The sequence below is a fragment of the Enhydra lutris genome, unplaced genomic scaffold, assembly GCF_002288905.1.
Source record: "Enhydra lutris kenyoni isolate GAN:26980312 unplaced genomic scaffold, ASM228890v2 scaffoldscaffold46, whole genome shotgun sequence".
Taxonomy (NCBI): Eukaryota; Metazoa; Chordata; class Mammalia; order Carnivora; family Mustelidae; genus Enhydra; species Enhydra lutris.
The window spans coordinates 14,899,373-14,911,626 of record NW_019154130.1 but is presented as its reverse complement, the minus strand read 5'-3'; the positions used below and the strand labels follow the sequence as shown (position 1 = coordinate 14,911,626).

The window sequence follows — 12,254 nt, the reverse complement described above, 5'->3', positions numbered from 1 at the left end:
AAGAATGAAGTTGGGCCCTTAAGCCATCTACAAAAATGAGCTCAGGGACACTGGACTGGCTCAGTTGGCAGAGCAGGTGACTCTTTTTTTTTTTTTTTTTTAAGATTTTATTTATTTATTTGACAGAGAGAGAGCGAGAGAGGGAACACAAGCAGGGGGAGTCGGAGAGGGAAAGCAGGCTTCCCACTGAGCAGGGAGGCTGATGTGGGGCTCGATTCCGGGATCCTGGGATCATGACTTGAGCCCAAGGTAGACGCTTAATGACTGAGCCATCCAGGTGCTCCCTCCTTTTTTTTTTTAATTTAAGTAATCTCTACACCCAACATGGGGCCCGAATCAGGAGGTCCTCCCACCCCACAGAGATCAAGAGTCCCATGCTGTTCTGACTGAGCCACCCACAGGCCCCTAGAGCACATGACTCTTAAACACTTGGGTCATGAGTTCAAGCCCCACACTGGGGTTAGAGTTTACTTAAAAAAAGGGGGGCGGCCCTGGGTGGCTCAGTGGGTTAAGCCTCTGCCTTCAGCTCAGGTCATGATCTCAGGGTCCCGGGGTTGAGCCCCACATAGGGCTCACTGCTCAGCAGGGAGCCTGTTTCCCCCTCTCTCTCTCTGCCTGCCTCTCTGCCTACTTGTGATCTCTCTGTCTTGCAACCAAATAAATAAAAAATAAAAAGTTCAAAATGGATGAAAAACCTAAATGTGAGAACTAAAACTACAAAACTCCTAGAAGAAAGCATAGAGGAAAAGCTTCATGGCATTGTAGTTGGTAACGATTTCTTACATATAACCCCAAAAGCACAGACAACAAAAGCAAAAATAGACAACTAGGACTATATCAAACTCAAAAATGTTTGTGCTTTAAAGGACACAACAGGGGGTGCCTGGGGGGCTCAGTGGGTTAAAGCCTCTGCCTTTGGCTAGGGTCATGATCCCAGAGTCCTAGGATCCCAGGGTTGTAGGATCCCAGGGTCCTAGGATCGAGCCCCACATCAGGGCTCTCTGCTCAGCAAGGAGCCTGCTTCTCCCTCTGCCTACTTGTGATCTCTGTCTGAAATATAAATAAATAAAATCTTTTTTAAAAAAGTAAATAAAGGATACAATAGGGCTCCTGGGTGGCTCAGTTGGTTAAGCATCTGCGTTCAGCTCAGGTCATGATCCCAGTGTCCTGGGATCGAGACCCACGTTGGGCTCCCTGCACTCTGGAGGGTCTGCTTCTCCCTCAGCCCCTCCACCCCCAACCACGGCTTGTGCTCTCTCTCTCCCCCTCTCAAATGATGCAATTAAAAATTAAAAAAAAAAAAAAGTGACCTACGGAATGGGAGAAGATATTTGCAAATGATCTGATAAGCAGTTACTGTCCGAATACATGAAGAACTCCTTTGCTGGATGGTTTGGGTGTAGGGGAAAAAAGGTTTGGCTATTTTGGTACACGGCTTCAAGGTGCTCATCTGTACTTGGCATTGGTCATAGGATCCCCTGTGTAAATAAAGCTCTTAGTATCTTTCCCAGCCCAGCATTCAAGCAGTGTTTGCCGTTGTTGCTGTGTTTGTTGGTGGTGGTGGTGTTGAAGGGGGCTGTGGGCTCACAGGCAGGTAAGCATAGGTTCGAATCCCAGCCCTATCACTTTCTAGCTGTGTGACTTTGAGCCCGTGACTTAAGCTCTCTGAACCTGTGTCACCAACTGTAGAAAAGGGAAGATGGTAACAACAAGCATAACTGGGTACAAAGATGGTTGCTAGGCCGGAAAGCCATGTATGTGAAGCTCTCAGCCCAGGACCAAGCAAACAGAAGTGCTCAGCACGTGGTATGCCCATTGCTGCTTTTAAACATTTCCTGAAGGCAAGAGCCTTGTCCTTCGGGGGCGGGGCAGGGGCGACCTTGCTGGAGTGTGGGTACGCCATCACCTGAAGGAGCCAGAAGTTATCCTTAGCTGTTCTTTCCACTGGAGAGTGTGTTATTCCCAGGCTGGGAGAAGCTGTGTGAGACACACCTGTGCATGAGTCTGGGGCAACCTGAGGTCACGGTACAAAGAGTGTAGGGGCCTGGCGGGATACTGGGTACTTGCAAGGTCCATTCCTCTGCCACCTCTCTGTCCCCTGCAGAGGTTTGGATTGTCACATTTCGCACGTCTTTTTCCAGGGGGCGGGGGGTCTGGTAGCAGCCTGACCCCTTCCCCACCAGTAGCTTTGCCTAAGCCCCAGCATGAAATGCACATGGGTATGTGTTCAGCCTGCCTTTGTGGAAGGCCTCCAGCTGGTGGAGGGAGGAGGAGAAAAGGAGGGATGCAGGCAGGGCTAACCCTCTTTCTGGCCTCAAGGGGCCTCCAGCACTCCCACCCACTACTACGATTCCCTGTCAGGAGGTGACATTGTGGTATCATAAGCACCGGATGGAGCTCACATCTTGGTTCTGCTGTGTGACACTGGGGCAGTCCCTTAACCTTTCTGAGCCTCGATTGTCTTAGTCTTCTCTGCAAAATGGAGTTTTGTCATTGGACCCACCTCAGAGGTTTATGCCAGCTTCTTAGCATGGGACCTGGAATAGAGTTAGTGCTCAGGAAATAGATGCTAACACTATTAGCCTTAGAGGATTTCATAGCACCGATTTCTCCTCCTTCCTCAGACCCCATAGAAACAGTGCTTCTGGGGCGCCTGGGTGGCTCAGCGGGTTAAGCCTCTGCCTTCGGCTCGGGTCATGATCCCAGGGTCCTGGGATCGAGCCCTGCATCAGGCTCTCTGCTCCGCGGGGAGCCTGCTTCCTCCTCTCTCTCTGCCTGCCTCTCTGCCTATTTGTGATCTCTCCGTCTGTCAAATAAATAAATAAATAAATAAATCTTTAAAAAAAAAGAAAGAAAGAAACAGTGCTTCTTCCTCTGCTTCATTCTGTCCCCAGAGAACCCACACAAGAGGGACTTAGTTAGCATTTTGCTGGCCAAGCCTTCCCTTTCCTTGGGCAGCCCCCACCATTCTGGAGACTAAAGGGGCAGACCCATTTGTCAGGCCGATGTGGGGTCCCGAGCTAACCTTTCCAGGTTAGCTGGAAAGGCTCTCCCAGCACCACCTCCACACCTCTTGGTGGGCACTGAGACAGACAGTCTCTGTCATCCTGAGCAGCATTGTGACGACGGAACCCTCCGTGACGATGGAAATATTCTGTATCTGTGTGTCACAGCGGCCACTGGCCACATGTAGCTGCTGAACACTTGAGAAACTAATTTTTAACGTTCCTGAATTGTAATGGATTTAGGTAACCACATGTGGCTAATGGCTACCATACTGGACAGACGTAGAAACCTCAGATGCAGATGAAGAGTGGGAGGAACTTGAAATGATCCCAAACGGAATGCAGGCAGAGCCAGGGCCAAGCAAATAAATCACTTGCCCTCTCGGCCTCAGTTTCCCCACCTACCTACTAAATGCTGTTTCAGTGTTACTCATTAGCTGAAGAAATTTTCCTGGGGCTCCTGGTTCAGGACAACACATGGGGAGCCCTTCCAGATGGATTTCTTCTTTTTTGGCCTGGGTGCGCACCCAAGGGAAAAGTGGAAAGAGCTGGAATCCCAGAGGGTTGGGCAGAGGCTACAGGGTTAGGGTTAGGCCCCCGGACGCGGTACTGACTCAGACACAGCACAACCATGCCAGGCTGGAGGGAAGGCATTCAGCGGGAAGAGGGAGGTGTGGGTTCATGTCCGGGTGTGGCCACGTCCAGCTCTACCTCAGGCTGAGCCTCCGTGTCCTCACCCGGAAGGTGGCCAAGATGCCACCCAGGACAAGAGACAATTAAACAAAACATGGCGGCGTGAGGAAAATGGCACTTTACCTCTGTGCTCTTCCTCCCCCAAACCTTTAACCAACCCCTACTGTAATCATGAGATAAACATCATGATTACAAATTCTAACAGAGGGGCATCCGATGATGTAGCTGGCTGCAATCCTCACAACAGTCACGGTCATCAACACCAAGTGAATCTAGGGGGCTCCCGGGGGCTCAGTCCGTTAAGCATCTGCCTTTGGGTCAGGTCATGATCTCCTGGTCCGAGGATCAAACCTCATGTTGTCTGGTTCCCTGCTCAGCAGGGGATCCTGCTTCTCCCTTTGCCCCTCCCCCCAACTCATGCACACTCTCTCTCTCAAATAAATAAATAAAATCTTTAAAAATAATTTAAAAAACAAGAGGGCCTCCCAACTCAGGGCTGTTGCAGAGACCACGTCAGTAGTCAATAGGAGAGCACCAATTACAAAGTAGAACATATTACGGGAAATGTCCAGAACAGGTCGATCTATAGAGAGGGAAGGCAGATTAGCCGTTGCCAGAGGCTGGGGCAAATGACTGCTAATGGGAAGGGGGTTGCCTTTGCAGGGGGTGGGGGGTGAAAACATTCTGGAACTGGAGATGGTGGTTGCATAGCAGTGAATGTAATAAATGCCCTTCAGTTGTTCGCTTTACCTTTTTTTTTTAATTTTTCTTTCTTTTTTTTTTTTTTTTTTATTTATCTCTATACCTAACATGGTGCTTGAGTTCACAACCCTGATTACAAGGAGCATATGCTCTTTCAACTGAGGCAGCCAGCTGCCCCTGAATTGTTTGCTTTAAAAATGAAATGGTTAGGGGCGCCTGGGTGGCTCAGTGGGTTAAAGCCTCTGCCTTCGGCTCGGGTCATGATCTCAGGGTCCTGGGATTGAGCCCTGCATCGGGCTCTCTGCTTGTCGGGGAGCCTGCTTCCCCCTCTCTCTCTGCCTGCTGCTCTGCCTACTTGTGATCTCTTTCTGTCTGTCAAATAAATAAATAAAATCTTCAAAAAAAAAAAAAAAAAGAAATGGTTAATTTTATGCTATGTGAATCTCTCCTAAAAAAATGCCATACAAACATTTGAGAAGACCCCCCCCTTTTTTTTTTAATTCTATGAGTCAGATCCAAGCCTTTGGAACTCCAAAGCCCAGGGTTTCCTTACAAACCCATGCTGGGGAATGGGAGAGGGGGTGGTATTAACAGAGTGGGGAAAAATAAAACATGTGCCTTAGAATCAGGCATGCCTAAGTTTGAGGCCCTGCTCTGCCATTTGCTGGCTGTGTGACCTCAGGCAAGTTACCTCACCTCTCTGAACTTGTTCACTCATCTGCGAGATGCATGACTGGTAGGGACTATTCACTGAGACCCACCATGGAGACCCAGGCCCATGAGAAGACGGGGAGACAATGGTAGAATTAGGTTGAGTGCAGAGGAGGTAGGGTGAGGGTCGAGGTTCCCAAACTCCAGAAATAATCCCTTCCATTAAAAGGTGCTAATGAAAAAAAAAAAGGTGCTAATGAAAATACATACACTACTTCCAAGGATCCCTTGCTGACAGGGTTTGCTTGTTGATAAAGGTTATTCCTGTAACAGAGTCAAGGCCAACTCAGAGCAGGTTCAAAGCAAAGCAAACACTACAGCCTTATCTTGGGGACATAGTGTGGGTATAAAGAGGGAGGCCATAGGTGGCTTTAGTCCTTTCTCTTGCTCAGCAACTTGACAACAAAATGAAATTCCTTGTACTGGCTGCTCTGCTCACAGGTAAGCGAGTCTCCCCAGTCCCACCTCTTCAGTGCTAAGATCTCACTCTTCAGGAATGGGGGCCCCAGCTCACAGGGCTGGCTGTACCTGGAGCCTTTACTCAGGGCTCTCTATCAGGCTTAACAGCACCCGTGCTGGGTTCCCTTAAATCCCCCCACAGCTCCAGCTTTTCAACCTTTAGGTCTGAACTCAGATTGCTCTCAGAAGGGCCTATCTGCCCACCTGAGCAAAGAGAGACCTCTCTCCTTTCTCTCTACCATACAGCCCTGGTATGGAATCTTCCCAGCACCTACCTTTGCCTGCAATTTGTATCTTGGTTTTTGTTGATTCATTTCCCTTTTCAAAGCTTTAATTAATTAGTTAATTAATTATTTTTAAGTAAACTCTATCCCTAACATGGGGTTTGAACTCAAGACCCTGAGAACAAGAGCTGCATGTTCGACCAACTGAACTAGCTAGATGTCCCACTTCATTTCCTTTTTATTCTCCACCCCCACATAAGCATGCGCTCCAGGAGAGCAGGCATAGAGCTGTTTGCGCCATTTATTGAATGAATGAATGAATGAATGAATGAATGAATGGAATCAGATACATTGGGATTCAGATCTCACCTCATTCATCCATCAGTCTTTCATGCATTCCACACCGATATCTCAGAGGCTCCAAGGTATCAGGCTCTGGGTTGGGACTGAGGACTCATAGATGAACAAGCCATGCTCCCTGTGGAGGGAACAGACACACACAAGCACGCGCGCACACAAACACGCACGCATACACAGGCGCACACGTGAGAAGTGCTTTGTGCAAAGAGCTGAGCTGGCTGGATCAGAGACAGAGGAAACAGGGAGGCAGGAGGGAGGTCTGGAGATGGGCCAAGGTGGCCAGGCCACTACTGTCTGCTGTCGGTGTGGAGGCTGCTCATAGGGAAGAGTGAGCAGCTGTCACCCTTCCTTTGCCCTGGGGTTTAATTTTTTTTTTTTTTTAAGATTTATTTATTTAGTTGACCACAGGGAGGTGTGAAGGGAGAGAGAAGCCTAAGCAGACTCCACCCTGACCGTGAGCCTGGCATGGGGCCCAATCCTACAAACCCTGAGATCATGAACTGAGCCAAAACCAAGAGTTGGATGCTTAAATAACTGAGCCAACTAGGCGCCCCTGCCCCGGGGTTTAAACATACGGAGCAGCTCCAGTGCGCACAGCAGATCAAGGGAAGAAAGGGCATGACGCTGGGCAAAGAGATAATACTGGTGGCTGATGGAATGGGACCCCCAAATCATATAGTGTCCTCTTCTCTTTAGGGCACCATATCTCACAGGGTATGGCTCTGAAAATGAGGTGAAGGGTCCTGCTCCCTGTGTCTTCTGTGTCAAACTTTGTGCTACAAGGAAACTTAAAAAAAACCCACCTTATTTATTAGATATTTATTGAGCACCTACTATGTGCCATGTAGTTTCTTTAATTGGTGTGTTGATTATTTCATTCGCATAACTCATCATATACTTACGGAGTGCTTACTAAGCGTCAGGCCCTGGGGAATTAAAATTGCCCGGAGGCCAGTCCTTGGATTTATGCTCTAGTGAGTGGGAGGCATTAAATAAACAGATACAGACTGCTAGAGGTATGAGGAGACAATGAACATAAAGAAAAGTGATAGCAAAGGAGCCACTCAGCTTGGGTCTTCAAGAAAAAGGAGGTGGCATTTTTTTTTTTTTAAAGATTCATTTATTTATTTGAGAAAGAGGGAGTGAGCAAGTAAGGGGAGAGGCAGGAGGAGAGGGAGAGAGAATCCCAAACAGACTCCACAAGTGTGATGCCTGATGCAGGGCTCGACCCCATGACCCTGAGATGAGGACCTGAGCCAAAACCAAGGGTCGGGCTCTTAACCAACTTCACCACCCAGGCGCCCAGAGCAAGTGGCAATTAAACCAAGATCCTCCAGGTTTTTTGAAAAGTGAGATGACAAGTGTGCCAGGCAGAAGAAACAACGGGTACACGGGCCTTGAGGCAGAAAGGAGCTTGTCCTGTTGAGAATGGTAGACCACCCAGGTCTCCTGACTATCCCTTATACTCTTGCCCCATCTCAACCCCGCCATTCCCCACCTAACCCATTTTAGATTCCCTTTACCATGTTCCAATTTTTCCACCCTCTAACACAATATCCGGTTTTCTTCTTTATTTCATTTATTGCTTATTGTTTTCCTCCTCCACTAGGATGTAAGCTCAAATAGATTTTCTATTTGCTCTTGGGTGTATCTCCGGTTCCTAGGGCAGTGACTGGGTCCATAGTAGGTGCTCAATAAACATTTGTTGGATAAATAAAGGGAACTCCACTGAAAACATATGTTCATGCAAAAACTAAGATGTAACTGTTAATAGCAGCACTATGCATCAGAGCCCAAACGGATAAGCCCAGATGTCCATCACGTGATGAATGGATAAACAGAATGTGGTCTATACATACAGTGGAATACTATTCAGTTACAAAAAGGAATGAAGTATTGTTATATAGTATAATGTGGATGAACTTCAAAGATATTTTGCTAAGGGAAAGAAGCCAATCATAAAAGGCCACATGTTGTATGATTCCATTTACGTGAAGTGTTCAGAATAGGCAAATCCATAGAGACAGAATGCATTTTAATGGTTACCAGAGGGGAGAGGGGGAATGATTGCTAATGGGTACAGGGTGTTCCTTTGGGGGTGATGAAAATGTTCTGGAATTAGTGGTGATGGTTCCATAACCCTGTGAATATACTAAAAATCACTGAAATGTACATTTTAAGTGGTTAAATGGTAACTTTTATGTTATGTCAATTTTATCTCTAACAATTTTTTTTTGAAGTTTTACAGAAAGAAAAAAATCTCTACTCGTATTACCAGGTTCCAGCATCCAGCTCTCTCCAGAGGAGGCATCTGGTGTGGTCCGGGGTGGGGGGCCAGAAAGCCGGCAGGCAGTGAGCAGGGCCCCTGGGAGCTGGCAGAGCTGATCAGGACGTATTTAAACTCTGGACGTGTCTTCTTGCAGTGGCCGCGACGGATGGGGGCATCAGCCCGCGGGCGGTGTGGCAGTTCCGCAACATGATCAAGTGCACGATCCCTGGGAGTAACCCCTTGAAGGATTACAACGACTACGGCTGCTACTGTGGCCTGGGTGGATCTGGCACCCCTGTGGATGAGCTGGACAAGTGAGTGATCGATCAGCAGGGAGAGCGGGATGCCCGTGGGGTGGGAGGAGGGCACAAGCCAAAGATCTCACGAGGAGGCACAGAAAAGAGGTTTGCATATTTGCTAAAGATAACATATTTTCCCCTCTTGCGGTATAAACAAACATACTCCAAGAGGACCCTGAATCCAATGCTCTATCGGGAGGAAAAGCCAGAGTGGAGATGTAAAGTAGGAGCGGGTGCGTCTGCCCTCTAGTGGCAGAACATCATAATACAAGACACCACAGCGACGATTCAATTGTCCTCTTCCAGCAATGGTTAAGACTCTCACCTCGTCTTCATAATATATGATTGTATTATAAACCTGCGACCATTTTTAAATCGCCTTCAATAAACATGATCAAAGGACTTAAGTTTTTTCAAGCCACAGGACCAATATCTTCCGGAGCGTGTCAGCTTAATCATCCCTCCATTTTCCTGAGGCTGACCTGCTTCCCTGCACCTGCCTAAGCTCTGTCCATCCCCCTCTCCAGGTGTTGCCAGATCCACGACCACTGCTACTCAGAAGCCAAGAAACTGGACAGCTGTAAATTCCTCCTGGACAACCCCTACACCAAAGTCTACTCGTACTCGTGCTCTGGCTCTGAGATCACCTGCAGCGGTAGGTTGAATCTTTTGTTGGCTTGTCTCCCCTCAGTAGATAGGGGAAGAAATAATAGTAATGAGAGCCACCATTTATCAATCACTTCGTTGGTGCCAGGTGCTCCTTGAATTCAAGGTGTTCCTTGAATCCTGGCAACACCCTAGGCGATCGGTATTATTATTATACCCATTTTACAGGTGACAAAACTGAGGCTCAGAAAGCTGAGCCAGTTGCCAATGGGCACACAGCTCATAAATGGTGGTTTGGTTTTGAACATAGGTCTATACGACTCCAGAGTCTCTGCTCTTAACTGCCATGCTATTCAGCTTCGTTGTTTCATAAAAAGAGCTCAGAACTACCATTTATGAGTTCCTTATTACATACCAGGTATAGATGAGATAGGTTTTAATGACCCCATTTTACAGGTGAGGAAGCTGAGACTCAAAATAGCCACTTGCCCCAAATCACACAGCTTCTAAGTGGTAGGGCTGGCATTTGAACTCAGTTGTTTCTATATCAAAGGGTCTGGTCTTAACCACTAAGTTGTGCAGAGCTCCTGATGAAGTACGTCCCTCCAGGGAGGCGGCTGTGAAGAATAGAGGTGAAGGGTATTGTCATGCTAGGTCAGCATTCTGGTTTGCACTACTCTCTACTATGCACCCAGAGACAGGTCCCACTTTTCAAAACTGTACATACAACATTGGGATAACCACAATTCAAATCTAGGAGGCCAAGAAAAAAATTATCAGGAATCCCACCATCCTTCTCCCCCTGCTTGTGCTCTCTCTGTCAAATAAATATATGAAATCTCTTTTAAAAGAAATTATTGAATGTAAGCAGAGGTACATAATTATAGTTAACAAAATTGAAATTCATTTTAAAAGTTATTGTTGTTGTTTCTTTAGTTAAAAAAGTAAACAAGGGGCACCTGGGTGGCTCAGTGGGTTAGGCCGCTGCCTTCGGCTCAGGTCATGATCTCAGAGTCCTGGAATCGAGCCCCGCGTCAGGCTCTCTGCTCGGCGGGGAGCCTGCTTCCTCCTCTCTCTGCCTGCCTCTCTGCCTGCTTGTGATCTCTCTGTCAAATAAATAAATAAAATCTTAAAAAAAAAATAAAAAATAAAATAAAAAATAAAAAAGTAAACAAGGCCAAAGTAATGTAATTTCAAACTCTTCAGAAACGTATCATAGAAAGGAGAAGTTGCCTATAATCTTATCTCCCAAAACAAAGAGTTGGATATATTGCCTTTCATTTTCATTCATTCATTCGTTCATTCATTTATAAGCAGTTACTCATTGGCAGTTTTTAAAAAAAAATTATTTATTTATTTGACAGAGAGAGACACAGTGAGAGAGGGGACAGAAGCAGGGGGAGTGGGAGAGGGAGAAGCAGGCTTTCACTGAGTAGGAATCCCGATGCAGGGCTCAATCTCAGGACCCTAGGATCATGACTTGAGCTGAAGGCAGACACTTAATGACTGAGTCACCCAGGAGCCCCAACCTTTCATTTTCCTTTAATAAAATATCTTGGACACATTTCTACATATAGATGTACTTAATTATTTTAAATATCTGTATAATATTCTACTGTAAGAACATTCTATAATTTTTTAAATATGTGCTATAAAATAGAGAAATTGTCTTGCTAAATTTCAGTAAGGTGAAATGTACAATACTTCGTTCCTTGAGTATATGTTTTAGTGTTTTTCATATTGCTTATAAATTGCTTGCCTATGTTATCAGAGATCTATAGCTATATGGGTTTTAAGAGCTTATTTTAAGGGATGCCAGGGTGGTTCAGTTGGTTAGGTATCTGCCTTCAGCTCAGGTCATGATCCCAGGGTCCTGGGATTGAGTCCCACAACGGGCTCCCTGGGAGCCTGCTTTTCCCTCTGCCTGACGCTCCCCCTGCTTGTGCTCTTTCTGACAAATAAAATCTTTTCTTTTAAAAAATTATTTTTATTTATTTATTTGACAGAAAGAGACACAGCTAGAGAAGGAACACAGCAGAGGGAGTGGGAGAGGGAGAAGCAGACCCCCTGCAGAGCAGGGCGCCGGATGCAGGGCTCCATCCAAGGACCCCGGGATCATGACCTGAGCAGAAGGCAGACGCTTGGGACTGAGCCACCCAAGCGCCCCCCCCTTTTTTTAAAGAGCTCATTTTAAGTTAAATAGACGGAACTTTCCAAAAGGCACCTATCACACCTGGGATTGCCAGATTAAACACATGTTGCCCTGGGACGCCTGGGTGGCTCAGTCCTTAAGCATCTACCTTTGGCTCAGGTTATGATCCCAGGGTCCTGGGTCTGAGCCCCGCATCAGACTTTGCTCAGCGGGAAGCCTGCTTCTCCCTCTCTCACTCCCCCTGCTTGTGTTCCCTCTCTCGTTGTCTCTATGTCTGTCAAATAAATACATAAACATCTTAAAAAAAAAATAAACCCACGTTGCCCAGTTCAACTTGACTTTCAGATGGACAATGAAGTTTTTTTATTCTACATGTCAAACATCACATTTATTGTTTATCTGATATTCAGGTATTTTTATTTGCTAAATCTGTCAACCCTAAATTTGTATCAATGGAATGGCCACCAGATTATTCGTTAATTCTTCCTGACCCACATTGGACAAAGCAGGATCTGCCTTGGCTCAGTCCTTTCGTCTTGCTCTTTTCCAGACAAAAACAAAGACTGTCAGGCCTTCATCTGCAACTGTGACCGCAATGCTGCCATCTGCTTTTCAAAGGCTCCATATAACAAGGAGCACAAGAACCTTGACACCAAGAAGTACTGTAAAAGTTGAGTATCCCTTCTGGAAATCATCATCCCTACATGCCTCATTGTCTTCACCTTAGCCTGTGTCCTCTAATAAAGCACTTTGATGAAAGGCCTCCGTTTGGAA

At 46.6% G+C, this 12,254-nt stretch overlaps 1 protein-coding gene across 1 annotated transcript; it reads left to right on the top strand.

Annotated features, from left to right (window-relative positions):
- The first annotated feature begins 5,492 nt into the window (after positions 1–5,492).
- On the top strand, positions 5,493–12,242 carry LOC111156318 (phospholipase A2 group IB). Its single transcript, XM_022517083.1, has 4 exons — positions 5,493–5,552; positions 8,578–8,737; positions 9,250–9,377; positions 12,031–12,242. Exons 1-4 carry the CDS (start codon positions 5,519–5,521, stop codon positions 12,153–12,155), a joined length of 447 nt encoding a protein of 148 aa, XP_022372791.1. The 5' UTR covers positions 5,493–5,518; the 3' UTR covers positions 12,156–12,242.
- Positions 12,243–12,254: the final 12 nt, after the last annotated feature.